Source organism: Eschrichtius robustus, chromosome 17 (genome assembly GCF_028021215.1).
Source record: "Eschrichtius robustus isolate mEscRob2 chromosome 17, mEscRob2.pri, whole genome shotgun sequence".
Classification (NCBI taxonomy): domain Eukaryota; kingdom Metazoa; phylum Chordata; class Mammalia; order Artiodactyla; family Eschrichtiidae; genus Eschrichtius; species Eschrichtius robustus.
This window is the reverse complement of record NC_090840.1, coordinates 558,779-579,401: the sequence shown is the minus strand read 5'-3', so window position 1 is coordinate 579,401 and position 20,623 is coordinate 558,779. Positions and strand designations below refer to the sequence as shown.

The 20,623-nt window shown below is 43.9% G+C and overlaps 1 protein-coding gene across 7 annotated transcripts in view; it reads left to right on the top strand.

The window, feature by feature from the left end:
* PRKDC (protein kinase, DNA-activated, catalytic subunit) overlaps window positions 1–20,623 on the top strand; it is a 150,452-nt gene that overhangs the window by 25,452 nt on the left and 104,377 nt on the right. For 6 of the 7 annotated variants that reach the window (XM_068525885.1, XM_068525882.1, XM_068525883.1 and 3 more), the window contains exons 17-26: window positions 1,137–1,252; window positions 1,605–1,764; window positions 2,781–2,867; window positions 3,627–3,746; window positions 4,114–4,273; window positions 11,049–11,155; window positions 13,018–13,108; window positions 13,805–13,968; window positions 14,630–14,782; window positions 19,093–19,200. In XM_068525885.1, coding sequence (XP_068381986.1) covers window positions 1,137–1,252; window positions 1,605–1,764; window positions 2,781–2,867; window positions 3,627–3,746; window positions 4,114–4,273; window positions 11,049–11,155; window positions 13,018–13,108; window positions 13,805–13,968; window positions 14,630–14,782; window positions 19,093–19,200 — 1,266 coding nt within the window. The remainder of the gene's footprint in view (window positions 1–1,136; window positions 1,253–1,604; window positions 1,765–2,780; window positions 2,868–3,626; window positions 3,747–4,113; window positions 4,274–11,048; window positions 11,156–13,017; window positions 13,109–13,804; window positions 13,969–14,629; window positions 14,783–19,092; window positions 19,201–20,623) is intronic. The other variant, XM_068525884.1, reaches the window with a different exon arrangement.

Here is a 20,623-nt window from a genome sequence, read left to right as displayed (position 1 = left end):
TCATTCCTCAGCAATAGCAGAGTCAAGTCTTACTTAGTGTAGAGGCGGCCTTTTGCAGTAGGATCGGGAAACCTGGCGTTCCTCTGGTTGATAGCCGAGGAGACTCCAAGCTCTGTGCTCTGGAGTCAGTAGAAGGTAGGCCAGGGCGGGCAGGGAAGACCCCCTGCTCCTGTGTGCTTGCACTGCTTTCCTGGCCGGCTCAAGGATGGGACCCAGCGTGAAGCTGCTGGCTTGGAGCTGCTGTCCGCTCTGAGGAGTCCTCATCACAAGACACTCAGGTGATGAGGCAACATCAGTGGGCGTGGACTCTGTGGAACACAGTTCACTGCTGAGCCCGTGGGTCCTTCAGTCGACTTTGCCCGTTGGCTTCCACGGCCGAGCCCGAGGCCGCTCAGTCAGGGGGTCCTGCAGGGGCAGAGGCGGGCCCTGGGCCTCGTCAGCCTGGCTGCACTCGTGATGCTTTTACACAGGTTGAAGGGGACACTGGGGGGTGGTCTGTTGCTCTTTAAGGCTTTTTACTTATTCACGTCTAAAATAATTTCATAAACACACATGCCCAGAGGGACTCACCGAGACTGTCGGCCGCACACCTGCTCTTGGAGCACAAGTCCTAGTCTCTGTCTTCCGCTTCCCTTGCACTGTCCGCCGGGTCAGCTGTCGCCTCTGAGATTAGCATTTCCCAGATAGGTCTAGGCTCCAGCCTTGCCCTCGACACTTCCACCTGAATCTGAAACACAAACTGAACGTGTTAATATCTGTGTATTACCTGATAGTAGCGACTGTTCCTCTGTTTCTCACTTGGAACCTACACGTCACGACTGGTCCTTTCTCTGCCGTGAGGTTCTGCCTCTGGCCGGCACGCTGCTCCTGTGAGAAGGTTTAGTCCCCCCTACCCTGTGTGTCTGTGTGTGTGCGCACCTTCATTCCCCCGACGGCGTCCCCTGTGGCCTCCCGTGCCACATGCTCTGTGGGTCCCGTCATTCTGATCCTACTGTGAGCTTCCGAGGCCCGTCTGTACCTCCTCACTTCTGCATTCCTTCCTCAAAGACTCAGGCTTTGGCTGTGGAGTCACTTGCTGAGTCATTTGTTGAACGGTTGAATGTTACAGTGTGTTTTTGGTACCATTAATTTTTAAGGATGAAAATGAAACTGCTGGTGTTTGGGTGATCCCGACTTCAGATCCAGCTGCTAACTTGCGTCCTGCTAAACCTAAAGATTTTTCAGCTTTCATCAACCTGGTGGAATTTTGCAGGTATTTAAAAAATGCTATTTGTTTAAGAGTGGAAATTATCAATTATTGGCTGTAATATAGGAAAATCACTTACGTAGATATAAGAAATGAAATAGTAGGACTTAAAATGTAAAATTGCTTGTATGGAACTTAAAATCTATTTAAATGTAGCAGCTGAGATTTATCTTTTTTTAAAAAAATACATTTAAAAGATCCTCAGGGAAAACAAGGAATATAGATATACCTGAAAATGATATATAATGGAATCATAGATTATGATTTTGTTTTGATTATGTCCCTTATAATTTCAAAGCTGAATAAAAATAGTATATGATGAGAATTTCTACATTAAGCTTTAAATTTGTTTTTACAGGGAGATTCTTCCTGAGAAACATGTAGAATTTTTTGAGCCATGGGTATGCTCCTTTGCATATGAATTAATTCTGCAGTCTACACGGTTGCCATTCATTAGTGGTTTCTACAAATTGCTATCTATTGCTGTGAGAAATGCCAAGAAAATAAAATATTTTGAGGTAAGTGTTTTTTGAAGGACACTGAATATTCCTGTGTTTCTTTTTTTTTTTTTTTTTAATTAATTAATTAATTAATTTACTTTTAGCTGTGTTGGGTCTTCGTTTCTGTGCAACGGCTTTCTCTAGTTGCAGCAAGCGGGGGCCACTCTTCATCGCGGTGCGCGGGCCTCTCACTGTCGCGGCCTCTCTTGTTGCGGAGCACAGGCTCCAGACGCGCAGGCTCAGCAGTTGTGGCTCACGGGCCTAGTCGCTCCACGGCATGTGGGATCTTCCCAGACCACGGCTCGAACCCGTGTCCCCTGCATTGGCAGGCAGATTCTCAACCACTGCGCCACCAGGGAAGCCCCCTGTGTTTCTTAGGTTGCATGAGTGTGTATAAATACCTTCTAAAATACGACATGATAGCATATTGCAGTTTTAAAGTCTACTCATTTTATTATCTGTACTTTGAAAGACTGATAATGTGAGTGGCAGTTGGATGACACTCTTTAAAATTTAACCAGTAGCATTTTCTGTTCTGATTTACGACACCTGGCTGATGACGTTAGCTCCGCAGGGTTCTGATGGGGTGCTGGGTGCTGGGACGGCATCACTACCATCACTCTCGCCCTCTCCAGGCTCACCTCGTCAGAAGCTCTGGGCCGCGGCTCAGCAGCCTGTGCCCATGCCGCCCAGGGGATCTGGTGGCCCGTGAGGTTGGAAAGTAACTGGGTTTGTGTCTGGGGGCTCTGGGCGTGAGCAGTGTCTCAGCCCACAGGCATGTGCTTCAGAACACCGGGACGGGGAGTGGACTTAGGCCCTGGGTTTTCACCGGCAAGCCACTTCCCACCTCCCACTCGGTTTCTCACTGGCCTCCGCCTGAAATGTTTTCAGGGCTGATTTCACTTCCCCTCTGCATGAGGCCTGAGCAACATGAAAATGGGTTCCCCTCGGAAGGAAGGCTAGGAACTGCCGGATTAGGACACAGGATTACCTGGTTATCATTCACGGAACTAATTCCCTGTTTTATTTGACAGGGTGTTGGTCCAAAGAGTCAGAAACAGTCTCCTGAGGACCCAGAAAAGTCTTTTTGCTTTGCTTTGTTTGCAAAATTTGGTAAAGAGGTAATTTTCAAATGATTTATCCAGTGTTGTCATGGGTTATTTAAAAATGAATGTAAGACGTAGAGAATGGACTTGAGGACATGGGGAGGAGGAAGGGTAAGCTGGGACGAAGTGAGAGAGTGGCATGGACATATATACACTACCAAATGTAAAATAGATAGCTAGTGGGAAGCAGCCGCATAGCACAGGGAGATCAGCTCGGAGCTTTGTGACCACCTAGAGGGGTGGGATAGGGAGGGTGGGAGGGAGACGCAAGAGGGAGGGGATATGGGGATATTTGTATATGTATGGCTGATTCACTTTGTTATACAGCAGAAACCAACACACCATTGTAAAGCAATTATACTGCAATAAAGATGTTAAAAAAAAAATGAATGTATGTTGAAAAAAATCCTAATGATCGTAAATGATCTAATTGCTTAAAAATGGGCTGCTTAATCCATGTGGGGATTAAGGGGTTAAAATCACTAACAGAGGAAATCTTTGCGCTTCCAGAGTCCCCTGAGGTTTCTTAAAATTGAGTGATGACAACTCAAAGTTAATAGATTCTTTAGCTCTTCCACATAATGGGAATTAAGTACTCAACAAATGAACTCTTCCTGGAGATCAGTGCTTAATTTTGAAATGAACGCGGCCGTGTCAGATAAAGGCCGCGTGATCATTTTCCATTTGCGAATTGGGCATCTCGTAGTTGATTGTGAAATTGGAGGCTCTCTTCAGGTGCGCAGCACTGATGTTCTTGTCGTCTTTCTTGCTAAGGTGTCAGTTAAAATGAAGCAGTACAAAGATGAACTCCTGGCCTCCTGTTTGACCTTTGTCCTGTCCCTGCCACATGACATCATCGAACTTGATGTCAGAGCCTATGTCCCTGCCTTGCAGGTGGGTGCATCGTCCTGAGCAGATGCATCTCTAGTGCAGTGTCCTGTTTTCTGGAAAGCATGGCAGTCACAGCAGGCGCTCACCCGTCAGACACCCCGGTTCATGTTCTGCTTCTGCCACTGAGCAGCTTTGGGGAGGGACCCTGGCTGGGCCTCTCTGAGGGTCCCTGGGAATGGGGGGTGAGGATTCAGCCCTCCCTGTGCTGCAGGTGTGCAGTGACACCCCCTGGCAGGCCTTCCTGAGAGGGCCTCAGTGTACCCTTCCCTCCAGCCTGTCTGGTTCCGGCAGAGGAAAGGCTTGCCGTTAGAAACCCTCTTTGAATCTCATATTCCTTGTGTTTCATTACCTTGTTTGTACTCACATACAGATGGCTTTTAAACTGGGCCTGAGCTATACCCCATTGGCAGAAGTCGGCCTGAATGCCCTAGAAGAATGGTCAGTTTACATCGGCAAACATGTAATTCAGCCCTATTATAAGGACATTTTACCCAGCCTTGATGGATATCTGAAAACTTCAGCCTTATCAGGTAAGGTTTAGAAGAATTTTGACGTGTATCTTAAAATGGCGATGTAATAACTATAATAAGACTACATATTTGCATTTTTGCAACTTCTGAAATTTGAACCCAACATATTCAAAATATGTTGGATTGATATTTTTGTGATCTCCCCAATTCATTTCAATATAATTGGGACATAAGAAGTATAACTGAGGTATTAAACCTACTTTTTATTTTAGTCACTTATATCCTACCAAGATTTATAAAATCTTCAAGGGCAAGAAGTCAGTCTTAAATATCTTGAAGTCCTTATAGATTCTAACATACTGCCTTGCAAAGAAACTTTTGTTTGACAAATCAAACAGGAATTAAAACTATAAGGAAATCCAATAGTAATTTTATATTTTGAGCTAATCTCACCTGATTTTTTATTGGTTTTTCAGATATAACTGATTTAGTACTAATGTTAGTTCAAAAGGATTGTCATACAAGAAATAGGTTTGGGAAAAGATTCAAAGAAAAAATTCATCTGGCCAGGCAAAATTTTTTCTTTTTTTTTTTTTTTTTTTAATGGATTGGAGGTTTTTTAAAAATTAATTTATTTTTGGCTGCATTGGGTCTTCATTGCTGCGCACGGGCTTTCTCTAGTTGCAGAGAGAGGGGGCTACTCTTAGTTGCGGTGCACGGGCTTCTCATTGCAGTGGCTTCTCTTGTTGCGGAGCACGGGCTCTAGGCACGCGGGCTTCAGTAGTTGAGGCTCGCGGGCTCTAGAGGGCAGGCTCAGTAGTTGTGGTGCACGGGCTTAGTTGCTCCGTGGCATGTGGGATCTTCCCAGACCAGGGCTCGAACCCGCGTCCCCTTCGTTGGCAGGCGGATTCTTAACCACTGCGTCACCAGGGAAGTCCCCAGGCCAAAGTTGTACTAGCCAAGAAAAGTAGTATGTAGAATTGAGGGGGGGCAGATTTCTTTGAACCAGAATGGAAATGGACATTGTGATCAGATGAACAAAAAGAAGGGTTCATGTTGGAGAAGAACCCTGAAATATTGGTAAGAATTGAAATGCCCCTGCCAGCAAAGTAGAAAATCAAGTGTTAATTCGTAAAATTCCATCTACATAAATCATTATTTTATTGTTCAGCTTAAATACTGTTGGGTTAGAAACCGTAAATGAAAAGTGTGTGACAAATTTCATTTACTGTGTCTGGTTTTTATGACACCTTGATGCATATTCAGAGTTCATAAAGAAAGAGTCACAGTTTTGGGATAAGTATTTAGAGGAAAAAAAAAAGCTAGTTGATGTTTGTATTTTATTTAGGCTTTTCAAATTCACTTCTTATAAGGAGTGCTGCTATTTGAGTAGTTCACTGAAAACACGTGGACATGGTTAAAGGAAATGAATATATCTGTTAGCAGGTATCTTTGTGGTCCTTTCATTTGCTTTTTTGAATTTAGTTCTGTCAGTTAGCTCATTGAAAAGATTTGTATTTCTTTTCCGTTAATGTGGGACATTACTGTGATCCTTAAAGCAGAGAATTTAGTTATTGATAAATAGTCGTTCTCCAGGTAATTAGAAGATAGGGAAAAGATAGGGAAAAGCAGAGGGTAAGTAAACTAACAACAGAAAATCCATAACCTGAAAGACTGTTTTTAGTAATGTTTTATTTGATTTGATATTAAACTTCCAGAACAGTTGCATTAATAGTGAAAAGAACTCCTATCTGCTCTTTATGCAGGTTTAGCAGTTAAGTTGTGTCCCGCTTGCTTTGTCACTGTATGTGCTTTCTCTGTATTGTGCGGTAATACGTGTGTGTGTTTACACGTGATGTTTTCTCCCGAACCTTGTGTGAGTAAGTTGCAGGCATCACAGACACGTGTGCCTGAATATTGCGACGTGTGCTTCCTGTGCGTGACCACAGACGGCATCGTCGTGGTCAAGGTCAGGAGGGGTGACGTGGATCCCTCACTTTCCTCCTCTGCAGCCCGTGTGCACATTGCTCGGCTGCCCCATTAACTTCCTTCGTAGCTGTGCTTTCAGCTGCGTTTTTCCGGGGCCAGAATTCAGTCCGGGCCTTGCATTTAGTTGTCGTGCCTCTGGGCGTCCTTTTGTGTGGGACAGTTCTCATGACGTTGATGTTGTTGAAGGTTGCGGGCCGTGATTTGGGAGGAGGTCCTTCCGGCTGGGCTTGTCTGATGTCCTCTCACGTGAGGGGGCCCCCAGGACCAATGGCAGGCGGTGCCGTCATGGTCATGCCCATGGGCCTGTGGTTAGCGGGAGCCGCTCTGTCCTCTGACTGCGAGTGGTCTTCCCAGTGAGGTCAGTCCCGTGAGGTCCTCCTCCAGTGGTCGGTGCCGAGGAGGGTGGGCACCGGGGGCCCCCCTGGTGGGGCAGGGTATCCAGGCAGGCGAGGAGGGCGGCATATGGGACGTCGGCCACGTTAACAGTTGGATCAAGAACAATGAGGGGAGAGAGAGAAAGAGCTAAAGGGCCTCGGGGATCGGGCCGGGCGTGAGCTCAGGGCCCTGCCTCCCGTCCCGGGCCTCACTGCTTCTGCACACGTGCACAGGCGCCCGCACACGTGTGGGTGGGTGAAGTGGAACGTGTAACGTGCACACCTGTTGTCCTTCTGTCCGTTGGAAGGGGCTGCCTGGGGCTGGTGGTACCTTTGTAGCAGCGAGCAAACTAGTCCCCAGGTTGTGGCTTTGGAGAAGTGGCTGCTTCCAGCCTGGATAGGCAAAGTACAAGAGGAACCTAGAATATTGTTTTCTGAAACATGCAGAAATCAAGGAAGTGTTCAAAGAATGATGGGAAGTGTCACGGGCCAACTTGGGATAATCTGAGCATCAAGGCAGATTGTCCCAGAAGGAGATCATGATCCGCTGAATCGTGTAGGACTCTGGCGTGTGTACAGTCACAAGTCAGCGAGTAAACGGGAAGCCTCATTGTGTGCTTCGTCTCGCTGTGTAAGAAGTCACCACAGGGCCAGCGGCTGAAATGCCATCTGTCGTTTCCCTGTCCTCTGGGTCAGAAGCCCAGGTGGGCTTAGCCGCTCCTCTGCTCAGGGCCGGCTGGGCCGGTCTGGCCCTTCTCCGGGCACTCTGGGGAGGGCCCTCAGGTTCATGCAGGGTGTCGGCGGCGTCCGAGGCCCCGTTTCCTTGCTGGCTGGTGGTCCCGGCTTGGCCCGCCCCTTGCCTTTGGCCCTCCACCTTCACAGCCAGCAGTGCGCCTTGAATCCTTAGGCTCGGAGTCTGTCCCCCTTCCTCCTGCATCCGCTGGAGGAAACTCTGCTTTCAAGAGGCTCGTGTGATTAGATTAGACCTGCCTTTGTTGTGTAAGGGAACACAGTCACGGGGGTAACACCGGGTAGGGTCATGGGGGTACCTTAAAATCCTGCCTACCTCACCCCACAACGCATGTTACTCACCAAGGGTGCATGATGGCAGCTTTACAGTGGAGACCCTGGCAGACAGTCGTCAGCCTGCTGGCCAGCAGTGGGGCCAGTGGACAGCACGCCTCCTTATGTGCTTTGCTGAGAGCCCAGTGCCGCTCTGTGCCGCTCCTGACAGAGGTGCAAGGCCTGAACCTTTTGCTCAAAGTGCTTCTGATAAGACTCAAGCCTTGCTCCCTTGTGGATTCCACAGAAAGTAAAGAGTAACTTTGCCCGTTACAGACAAAGGCATTGATCAGTAAGGCAGAGAGAAGCACGTCCTTTAAGACGGAGTGACCTTTGCTAAGAATGTAACTCGTTTCATAGCCTCTTCTCAGACTCAGGTTCCAAGTTTTGTCATGTTCTGGGACCCACTGACACAACCTGAAACAGCGGGTCTCTCGCAGGGAGTCTGTGAGATCCAATTGTTTTCAGAGGAGTACTAAGATGTCGTGTGTGTTAACATGCGTTCTTCAAATAGATCAGTAGGTCTTTACAAAAGTAGGTTCTGCTTCCAGTATGCTGACTGTTGCTAGTTGTAACCCACAAAAGCAAAACTCTGTGAGCTCTTAGTAAGTCCCAGTTGTGGGAAGACGGCCGGACGCCAAGAAGCCGAGACTCGCTGCTTCGTGAGCAGCAGCTCACCCTCCGTGAAAGTCAGAAGCACGCCCTCTTACTTCCACTGCAGCCTCGTCCGCTTATCACTTACAGCTCTCTGCCAGACTTCTCTTGGACTGAGAAAACGCGGAGCGGATGGTTTTGAGAAGTGTCTGCTGAGGTCTTGGAGTTTCTCAGGCTCGGAGCTTGTAAGCACACGTGACACCCGCCTGCAGCCGCATCCATCCCGCATGGCACCACGCGCAGCGTGCCTCATCTCCTCACGGCCTAGAAAGCAGGAAACAAAAGCACGCAGACTTAGAAATGATGCTTAGTGGGACTTCCCTGGCAGTCCAGTGGTTAGGACTTGGCGCTTCCACTGCAGGGGGGCCTGGGTTCAATTCCCAGTTGCGGAACTAAGATACCACCAGCTGCGTGGCATGGCCAAAAAAAAAGAAAGAAAAAAAAATGATGCTTAGCAATCAGTGTTTCGGTATTCTGTTTTACTTAGGAATTACGTGGGTATCCAGTGATTATTTACTAATTAAGTCAGTCAGTCCAAGGTTTCAAGGCTGCAGATCATAGAAATTATATTCCAGTTGACATGCTACAAAACGTAATTACTGGGGAAGTAAAAAGTTTGTCCAGTGATTCAGTTTAGTTGAACATAAACTTACTGCATTTATCATGATCTTAAGAGTTATGTAGGGCTGTTTGTGATGAAGAAAAAATTCTGCAGATGGTTGGTGGTGTTATTTTGTGTGTCTTGTACCATAATAACAATGTAATGAGAGGTGATGTTAGCTTATTGGGTTTGTAAGCCTGAATAAGTATAATAAGTATATAAATAAGTATAGGAAAAACAAACCCAAGTAGAATAAGATGTATGCTTGTATTGTACTTAACTCTTATAGGAAAACACATTTATTTAAACTAAAATCATGAAATTTGTCTCATTTACCAAAGATGTGCCTTAATTATGTGAATATGGATTTCTGAAATGCTTTTGAGTTAGTGACTATAGCATTTTTTTAAAGTTTGGCACATTTAAAGCATAAGTCCAATTTTTTAATTTTCAGATAATTTTAGGAATATTCATTTTATACAAGCTTATTTATCTGTATAAATAAAAGCAGAGCTCCTTTAAGAGACTTAATAATCTAATTTCTTAATACTTTCCAAATACAGGAGAACAGCACACTCATAAGGAGAAGTCAGGTTGTTCTCAATTCAGGGCTTAGGTGACACACAGACACATGAGGGTTTATGGCTTCAGTTCGCAGTTTGAGTCATAGACAAAGATAAAACACTTGACCAGTCCACATATCAGAGAGTTGTTTCCCAGTGTATGAAATTCTTAACTAATTTGAGCTCCGAAACATTTTAATAAAGACTAAATAAAAACCAGATCCTCTTTTCATCTGGGGCCACCAGAGGGTAGATTTCTAATATCCACCTGCAGAAGGTCCAAGACCAAAACCCCAGTTCTTAGTGATTGTTCCCACCTGGGGCCTAACTCATGGGGCGTGAGCAAAGCTGCACCGCAGACTCACAGATGGGAGGAGAACAGAGAAACAGCAGAGGGGAGTCGGGCTCTGCTGTCAGCGGGTCTCACTTCTGGGGGCCGGGAGAGGCGTGCTGGGGTTATCGCCCCTGTGAGGGTCCTCCCAGGCTGTCTCAGCACTGGGAGAAGTAAGTGTGACTCCACTGAGAGAAAGTGAGCAGGTGCCAAAGGTTTTGTTAATAAAGCACTAGCAAGACGCTGCCAATGGTTTCTAGAACCTGAACGCAGTCGTGAGAAAACATTGGACAGACCCAGATGGAGGCATCTAATTTTGTAAATGTCCAAGTCAGAAAACTCCAGGACACTGAAGAACTGTTTCACTTAAAGGAGATGAAAAAGACAAGAGAACTGAGTAACCTGTGGTTCTAAGCTAAGACGTTGTCAGGGCCGACTGGAGCCCGACTGGGGGGGAGGGTGAATGTGGGCCACGTCTGCAGCTCAGCCTCCTCCTCTGGGTCGTAGTGTGGCTGTCACGTAGGACAGGGTCCGTTAGGACCCACACCATTCAGGGGTGGTGGCGTCAGATTGGTGCCTTAGCATGAAGTGGTTCGGGAGGGAAAGTTTTGTGCTGAACTTGCAAGTTCTGTAGAAGTTTATGATTGTCGAATGGCAGCTGCTTCACAGCTGTAAGTGCTCCGATTCCTCAGGGATGCCTCACCGCGATGGCTTTAGTGTCTGTGCACTGGTGATTCTTCTGAGTCGATAATTACTGTAAAAGTGGCACAATGGCGATGTTCCAGCTCCATGGTTCCTTTTATCTAGTTGGCACTCTACGGTGAGAAATAACTTTCTTTTTTCACCCATTATTTCTGCCTGTCAGGAGGGACTTGTGGATTCTTAACATTCTCAGTGGGTCCAGCCCTTTCCTGCTCCCACTGATGTCTGTGCTCAGCCTGTCCCAGATGTGACTTGTGTGGGACTCGTGGGAGTGCGCCCCTCCCCGAGCAGTGCCCCCTCCTGGCGCTTCTCACCAGCACAGTCTCCCCAGCCTGGGAGTCAGCCACTTCTCCAAGGAACCGTGTTTCTTTTAGTCAGCAGTGGTATTTAAAACTAAGACAACCACTGTTAATATTGTTGTTCTAGAAATTTCATTTTTAATCGCACTTTAAATTAGGATTTTAATGTCTCTCTATAGCAGTGTAGTGTGTTTTCCCTTGTATTAATTAAATAAATGAATGAGTGCTGTTTAAAATTGACTTTTGTTTACTGTTGATAGATGAGACCAGGAGTAACTGGGAAGTGTCAGCACTCTCTCGGGCCGCCCAGAAAGGATTTACGAGAGATGTGTTAAAGCATCTGAAAAGGACAAAGAACATTTCATCAGTAAGAAATCCCTTGTATTTTCTTTACCTGAAATAACAGAGAGATCAGATTCTAATGCTTGTGAAAAGTAAAAGTCTTCATTTAAAATATTAGTTGTTCTTACATATCAATTAGAGTACAATATAGAAATAATTTCAATATATATTTAGCAGTAAAAATGTAAACTATGTTAACGGGTTTATTGTCTTGTTTTCTTGTTTGGAATAAGCAATTGCAATAGTGATATTATGGATATGTTAGATTGACTCATTTACTGATTAAATCTGAAATACATATTGTCAAGTTCAGTTCATGGCAGTTTTTATGTTTTTTTTCCCAGTGATAATTTCTTGAGACCAGTTTTTTTAGATGTGGCACATAATGTAACAGATAAAAATGATGTAAATAGAGAAAATTGAGTTAGTGTAGGGAAAATATTTTTAACTATGATGTGAAAAAGGAAATTTGAAAAACTTTTAATATCTAGAACTGATATTGCAAGCTCTAGGGAAAATTCCTCCCATCTCGATATTTTTGACAGCTTTTGATTGGGAGACCTGGATGAAACTAGAAATACGGTGTCTAAAGGTTTTAAATTATCTTATCACATATAAGTAAAGGAAGGTAAAGTTACTTGAGCGTGCCTCTAGTTTTGCACATTTCTTTACAGGCACAGGACCCCGTTTCCCTAGGGGGTCCCCGGGTGCAAGGCCAGAACTATCAATATTTTCACGTGTCGACGTTTGCACTGTAGAGTGGTGGGTGGTGCGTTGGTTGCCTAGCGCTTCCTTAAGCCTCGACCCTTGAGCACGCGCTGTGTGCCTCCCCGTGTGCTGGAGCAGGAGGTGCTGGCGGTTGTCCTCCGGGATGCACCGAGCAGCCCTTCCCTTGTGAACGCCGTTGTTGCTGGGATAGACAGCCTGGCCGTTCAGCGGCTGGCAGGCGTTTTCTCCAAGGGGGAGAGCGAGCCTGTCACTTCAAAGAGCACTTTGAGAGTATTTGTTGCCAGTGATTAAATTCTAGCTTTTAAGTGAAAATTAAAATTTTGGAAAACTTGTAACCATCATGAGCTGGGCAGCTTCTCAGTACTTAACAAATGTGAATTTTTTTCACATGTACGGTGAAATGCATCAACATGTGGAAGATCTGCATGACCCAGGGAACCAGTGTTTTCAGATGAACAGTACATTATGTTCTCAAATCAAATCGTGTGTGGGTGAAAATCCACAGAGAGCGAGATAAGCCCATGGATTTAATGTGGTAGAGACTACATAACCTTCACTGGTGCGGTTTCAGATTCGACTGTGTGACTGACCTTTAAGAAACTTCCACGTCAGTTTTGGAGCCGTATCAGAGAAAAACCCCAGTTATCTAGAAAGACTATTAAAATACTCCTCCTTTTCCAGTTACAGCCCAACAGCAAGTCTGTCACAAATGTGAAAATGGGAAACAGTACCACTTGCCTGAGGTTGTTTATTTGGAATATATCGTTACTTTTCCTGAAAGTATATCGTTTGTTAACATGTCATGGGTTTAGTGTTTTTAAATAAAATAACTATTTAAATAATATCTAAGTTTCAACTTACGATAAATACTGGTAAATACGACCCACATAAACAGAAGTTCTTTGGGGAGCCTCAGTATTTTTTAAGGGTGTAAAAGCTCCTGCCAAAACTTTGGAACCGATGGTCTAGGAAACGGACATCTAACTGCAAAATTGGAAGAGATGTGGCTTCTTTTCATGAATTTGCAATAAAATTAACTGCAGTGCCGTGTAGGATATAATGAGCCATTGGAGGCGTCAGCAGTGGGGAGGGTGGTAGAGCAGTGTTTCTTTCAGCTCACGACTCTCTCTGATGTTTAACTTGTCACCGTGTTTGCAGCATGAAGCTCTGTCCTTAGAAGAAATACGGGTTCAAGTCGTGCAAGTGCTTGGCCGTCTTGGGGGACAGATCAGCAAAAACCTCATAACAGGTGACCTTTCCTTAAAGCACACTAACCGCATGGATGTATTTGGATGCATACAGGTCATGGTGTGTTCTGATATTTGCTCCTATATGTCATTTATGTGTTTTCAGGTAAGAGGATGAACAGCCCTATTTTGCCTGATGGAGTGAACACTCCACTGTGCCCTGCAGCCTGTGGGGTTCTTTGTGCTCATGCGCTGGGGTCTGGGGTCTTTTCCTTTCTGAAGCAGAATCTAGCTGGATGCACCTTTATATTAAACATTGTGTCAGGAGTTCAGAGTTATCTTTTTTAACCTGATATCCTTAATACTTGGATAATTTAAGTTGTTTTTGATCGGAATTAGCATTTTTGATTAGTAAAAATTGGTATTTTTACCTTTAAAATTTCATATTAAATGTATTGGTGATTTTGGCATTTCAGAAGTCAGAGCCTCTATTAGGAAAATAAGTGTTATAAAGGAGATACTTAATTAGAGTATTGTGCATTTATCATTTTTCCGCAGAAGAGTAACTCTTACTGAAATTGGAAATTAAACATTCCAGACTATTAGACTTGTTTAAAAATAGCTTGCTTTTAAGTCAAATTCAGAAACAGTGTGTGGTGGTTTGTACATGCGTGGTAAACAGAGCAGGAGTGGGTGAACCAGGGGCCGTCCTGGAGCGAGGAGGGACTGACCGAAAGCGCTCTGCATCTCTCTGACAGCAGTGTCCCCCGAGGAGAGGGCCAGGCGCTGTGTGGCCTGGGACAGAGAGAGGAGGCTCGGCTTCGCAGTGCCCTTCGCGGACATGAAGCCCATCATCCACCTGGACCCGTTCCTGCCGCGCGTCACAGAGCTGGCACTCTCGGCCGGCGACAGACAAACCAAAGTACTCACTGATCACCCGCTGTGGTTAGACGTGTGTTCGTTAGGAAACACGTATTGTGTTTCACGGATTTTGTGTTTTCTCTAGTATAGTAATCAGGAAACTATTCAGTTATCAGAAGTATGTGTCCTTGGAAAATGGAAGTTAAACATAAATTATCTGAATAATAGACGATAACCTGGCAGAACATGAATACACTAGAACTCTTCCTGATAGAAGACAGTACAGAGGGCGTTGAAAAGGGAGTTTTAGTCTGTGCTTGACGATCTCTTCAACCTGGGAGATTAGAAACAGATAATCTCAAGTCTTTATATTAATCTGTACATTTCCAAAATTTGTGCTTTAAAAATATATTTACTGAAAGTCACAGTTGAAAGTGTGCTAACACATGAAGCAGAGTTCTGTGATACGGCAGCATGGAAATACGTTTCTTACGAATGTATTAGTCCTGATGTCTAAATCTTTTAAATCTCAGTTCTTCACCGTTGGCTCCAGATCAAAGTGAACGGAAGCATGAATTTTATACAACAAGAAGTGCCACTTCCGGTTCATCTATTTTTGGGTGGGATAGTTATCTGCTGCAGAAGTTTTCCTTTTTAAAGGGCTACATTGTGTAGCATTTCAAAATGCTCTTAACCTTTGTTGGACCCCTGGCCTGTTTCAGGTTGCAGCCTGTGAACTTCTGCACAGCATTGTCATGTTTATGCTGGGAAAAGCCACTCAGATGCCTGACAGTGGCCTGGGCCCCCCACCCATGCACCAGCTCTATAAGCGCACTTTTCCTGTGCTGCTTCGACTGGCATGTGATGTAGATCAGGTAAGTGCATGACTTTGAATTTGAAACAGTTACAAAATTTTTTTTAAAAGTCCTGTCTAGTTCAGTGATGGTCAAAGCTTGCTGCACATTGGGACCACTCTGGGGTCTTTGAAAACCTGCCGCCTGGCTGCTGCCCTTCCGACTCTGGCTTACTTCCTCAGGGATAGGCCCTAAGGAATTAAGTTAGGAGAGTAATTCATTCAGGAATTAAGGAATTAATTACGAGAGTCTAGCCCCTAAGGCTGATTCTGCTACCGGCTCTGCCACGTAGGGGTGAAGAAGAGAGGAGGGGCCGTGGCCAGCAGTCGGGGGCACTTGGAGATTTCAGCAGGTCATCTCTTCCTCGTGGCTTTTTGGACAGGATTCTCCTTTGCTGCTGGGACACGGAAGACATTCAGATTCTTTATTTTATGAAGCTGGCAGAACCCTGATGTAAGGGTGCACACATAAAAAAGAAAACTAAATGAAAAACTCACTTAAAAATATAGATGGAATATCCTTCAGTATATATGTGAGCGAATACAGTCCAGCAGTGCCTTAAGATGCACCATGATTAAATAGGATTTTGGGGTAAAACTGGAAATTTACCACAGAAATAGGTTTCATAAGCAGCGATTCTCTTCACATAGGCCAAGAAGGTATTTTGTTTTGGTAAATCAGGAATAGTTTAATTTTGTCTTTAAAAAAATGATGAAGAATGTTTACCTGAATATCACAGCCAAATCCTCCCCAGCCATGACGCAGTGATGCTGCCTTGTGCTTCGGCTGAGGTGGGTGCTGGGGTGAGACGTGACGTGGCCTGTTCACAGGCACCTCCAGCCCCGACCCAGAGCAGGGCCTGCGTGTGGAGTGGTTGCTCAGAATGGCTTCCTGTGTGTTTAGTAAGTTATTTGCACTGGTTAGCCTCTGGGTCTCTCATCAGGCCATGAGGTCCCTGAGGTCAGGGACGTCGGAGAAAGGAAGGAAAAAAATTATTATTTTGAATACAGTTTTAAAAAAATATGGAAAGCACAGAGTATCAACTGGTAAATCTAAGAATTAATAAAGGAGAAAGCTGATGAATTACAAAATAGAATTCTCACGTATTAGTGTTCTAATATGTCTCATATTCTATTGTAGCATTGACCACTTGGAAAATATGTTTACAACATAACATTCATAACAGCATCAAAAAATGTAATAATAATAAAACGTCTGGGGGAGTTCCCTCGTGGCCCAGTGGATAGGATTCTGGACTTTCACTGCTGTGGCCCAGGTTCAGTCCCTGGTTGGGGAACTGAGATCCCGCGAGCCACATGGCGCAGCGTAAAAAATAAAATGAAGTAAAATAAAACATCTAGGAAAAAACTTTAATATGCCAGGCAAACATATATTTTATGAATATAAAATGAAAGTGATGTGTACCTGAAGTATCAATATTGAGGGAATTCCCTGGCAGGCCAGTGGTTAGGACTTGGTGCTTCCACTGCAGGTAGCCCGGGTTTGATCCCTGGTCGGGGAACTAAGATCCTGCAAGCTGGGCGGCGTGGCCAAAAAAAAAAAGAATCAATACTGAAAAAATTTGAGCTCTTTCCAAATCGTTCAGTAAGTTTGGTATCGTTCCAGCAAAAATCCCGGAATTTCATTTTGAACGTCAAAAGTAATCTGGAAGAATAATTGCTGGAGCCTAGCCAAGAAAAATTTTGGCAGGGTCGGGTACTGAAGGGTTTCTTGCCCTAACAGACATTAAGAAGAAGCCATGTTAATTATAATGGGGTTGAACTTATGCACAGATATGTCAGTGGGACTGTCTGGCAGTTGGTAAGTGGACCCATGTGTACACATAAATATTGTATGTGTGGTAAAATGGGCTTTTTAAGTTAGAAACGGAACATTTAATAAATTCTATTAGAGCATTTGACTAACATATGAGAGGTTAATTTCAAATTAAAAGGATTTAGAAGGAAAAATAAACTCTAGAAATATAGAAAACTGTGATGAATTATAGCATGTCTGTGTGTATCTTTGGATTGGGATGGTCTTTTTCATTGGCAAAATATACTAATTAATATAGAAACATATGATGCTAAAAGTGAACCTCCATGTCATCACCCCTTTCCCACCATTATTCCCCAGGAAAAGCCACTGTATCCTCTGCCGAAAGTTTGGTGAAAATACTCCTAGATCTTTGTAAAACATAGCATACATATAAATTTTATATAAATTTTTATAAGCATACATATAAATTTTGTTTTACAGATAAAAAGTAGGATTATAGCATTCAAAAATGCTTTCTTTTATGTAAAATGTGATTTCTGCTACTTGGGTGGATTTTATCATTACATTATAGGTGTCTTTCCATACAGTTTGTGTAGAAAGGGACATTTTCATACAAGGTATTGAAGGGAGATCTGTGGAAGAAAACTGTTAGTGTGTTGATAGTTCTGACTTTATAAGTATTTAAAACCACTGAATGGCACAAAACCCACAGTTTTGACATACACCTGATGTAGGGAAATTTTTTTTTCCACATTGTGCTGAAGATAATAAGATTTTAAAATGGGCAAATGGATAAAGAACAAAAATGGGCAGCTCGTGAACAAAGAAGTACATATGGCCAATTAAATATGTTTTAAATATTCAACCTGTTTAGTAAACAAGGAAATTCAAATTAAAATGGTATGGATTACAGCAGTTGTCAAATATTTTAAAAATTGGCAGTGTTTAGTGCTGCCAAGCTTGTAGGGAAAGGGGCTTGTGAGTCCTGGCAGGTGGGAGTGTGGACAGCAGCCCTTGTCCAGAGAGGTGTTCAGAGTGGTGTGTATAAGACAGACATAAACTAGAAATACTGCATTTCTAACAACAGGATTTGGGTAACTGGATCATGGTTTATCCATATATGAGATAGCAGGCATCTAATAAAGATAGCAGGCATCTAATAAAGATATGTATTTACATGGAAAGTATTCAAAATTAAGGGGCAGAAAAGTGGTTACAAAAGTGTATATTTTTACACACGTGTATACATATATTTAAATGTGTATAAATAAAATATACTGAGTTAACAGTGGTTTTGAATGTTAACAGTGGTTACCTTTTGGATGTAGGATTGTAGTTGGTTTTCTACATTTTCTATAAATGGTGCGTGTGTACATATATATAATTTATGTTCTAAGAATACAAAATAATTCTTTTGGGGGGGAAAAAAAAAGTGATGCTTTAAGACCAGGTTAAATTTCCAAACTGAAAGGTAAGATTCTTTTACTTTGATTAAGTCTAAAAGTTGCTTCAAAGTTTAGAAAGATATTTTTTGGAGAAATACCCGGGTGCAAGAGAACTTGTTGTTTAGTCTGAGCCCCAGACATTTCACGTGATTTTTTTTTTTTTTTTTTTAATTTTTAAATTTTATTTTATATTTTGGCCGCAGCAAGCATTATGCGGGATCCTAGTTCCCTGACCAGGGATGGAACCCACACCCCGTGCAGTGGAAGCACGCGGTCCCCCAGTGGACTGCCAGGGACATCCCTCACGTGATTTTTGATGTGGTGTCCATACCACGTGCTTTGTTCTTAAGCTGAGTATCAGCGGGGAAGTAGAACTCCGCTAGATTTCTCAGTGCTCCTGTAGGGCCAGCCTTGTGAGACATGAAGATTGGGAATGTTCCCCTTCACTCGGGCTGTGAACATTTACTCTTCATAGAGAATGAGGGTTAGATGCATAACCATTTGTCTCAGGAAATTGCTCTGATCCAAAAGGATAGTAAAACTTCTCTCCAGGCCTGGGAGCCGCCCTGGATTGTAGGAGCCAGACACCCACAGGGCTCTCTGGGCCCTGGAGAGACTGTATTTACATTTGCGAAGGTTAGGGTGAGAACCCGCATCTCCAAGGAGTAAAGACTAGTTTCCCTTCTTTCGGCAGGGCAGCGGAGGGGGAGGGGCGGTGCCTCTTCTCCTCTTGTTCTGTGATATAGCCTGGAAGTCTGTGTGCAGAGGACGCTGACCTGGCTTCTGCTTTGTCACCACGGGGGTGTGAACAGAATGCCTTCTGTTCAGCTCAGGATCAGGTTAGTCAGGATGAATGATAGAAACCGTCACTGTCGACCCTAATTGCCCTCCTCGTTAGAGGAGCAGTAAGTCTTGGGGTGCGTATTTTTCTTTGCCGGACTCTTAGGAAGAAGTTAGACCGTGTTCGTCACAGAATTTAACTAGAGAAGGAAACTAATATAACCACAGCAGTATTATGCTTAATTTTGCTCCTGTCACATAAATAGAACTCTCTCTGATATAAAATTTACATGAAAAAAGTAAATTCTGATGTTATTACTCCTTCAGGTGCCGAGGCAACTGTATGAACCTCTAGTTATGCAGCTGATTCACTGGTTCACCAACAATAAGAAATTTGAGAGTCAGGACACTGTTGCCTTACTAGAAACAATACTGGTGAGTGATGGTTCTTTTCCTGCTGTTCCCATCAGCTGGTTATATGTGATCAATACTCAGAACTTTAAGAAAAGCTACCTGTCAAGGTATCAAAATGTAACATCTAGCTAGATTGGATCATCTTTTTTCTTTTGTTTTGGTGAGATGGCATTTAATGAACAAGGTGCTGTGCTTATTAAGTGATACTTTTAAATAGCTACAAGCAAATAGATGTTTTTGTTTTGTTCCTTTTGGGAGGATGGTTATAAATTTGACAGACTTCATCTACATTAAGGCTGTGTGTGTGTGTGTTGAGGGTGCAAAGGGTGAATAAGAATGTTCTTGGACTTCTATCAGAGTTGCAGTATCCTCTTTTTTTTTTTTTTTTTTATTTAAACTATGATGTACTAGTTCAGAGTAAAAGGAATTTTTTGAGCTGGTCCTGTTTCCTCCTGCATTCAGATTCAGTAACTCAAAACCCCTAGACATCGCAGTTCACCATTTACATAGAAGTGTCCTGAGACAGTAGAGGTGGAATTGTTAGGGTGGGGTCACTGGCTCACTGCGGGCAGAGGCAGTGAGGTCAGCTAAAGCCTTACTGTCTTTCCACACTGATCTGATTTTAATATTCTGAACTCGTGCAAATAACTACATTTGATTTCTTTAAATATCATCTTAATTGATGTTTACCTATTATTTTAACCTATACTTTTGTTTTGGCATATACTGACTTTGGAATCAAAATCCCCAGTTGAGGGACTTCCCTGGTGGCGCAGTGGTTAAGAGTCCGCCTGCCAGTGCAGGGGACACGGGTTCGAGCCCTGGTCCAGGAAGATCCCACACGCCGCGGAGCAACTAAGCCCGTGAGCCACAACTACTGAGCCCGCGTGCGTACAGCCTGTGCTCCACAACAAGAGAAGCCACCGCAATGAGAAGCCCGCGCGCCGCAAGGAAGAGCAGCCCCCACTGGCCACAACTAGAGAAAGCCCGCGTGCAGCACCGAAGACCCAACACAGCCAAAAATAGATAAATAAATTTTTAAAAAAAATGCCCAGTTGAACACATAGCAAGTTTGTGCAAACAAACATCCTTTAATTCCATGTTTTTGCAGACTGATTTGTTTGAATCTGTGGGTCACTTTCTGTTAAGTTTGAGGTGAGGTGTGTCGTTGCATGTAGGGCCACCATCCGTTGCAGTTTGCCCAGGCCAGCCCTGTTGCCCCTGTTGCCCCTGTTGTGTGTGTAGTTACTAACACAGCTCCTTTCCCTCTCAGAGGTTGCCTAACTGGCTGCCACTTGTGGGCAGTGGGAGTTACTGAACATTTGTAATTAGGCTGATGACATCATTGTACCTGTGGTTTAATTCCCTGCAGTGTCTAGTGTGAAACCTGCCTATGACAGATCCATTTAATTAAATTTAACTTGTGGCTTATTTCACTCAGACG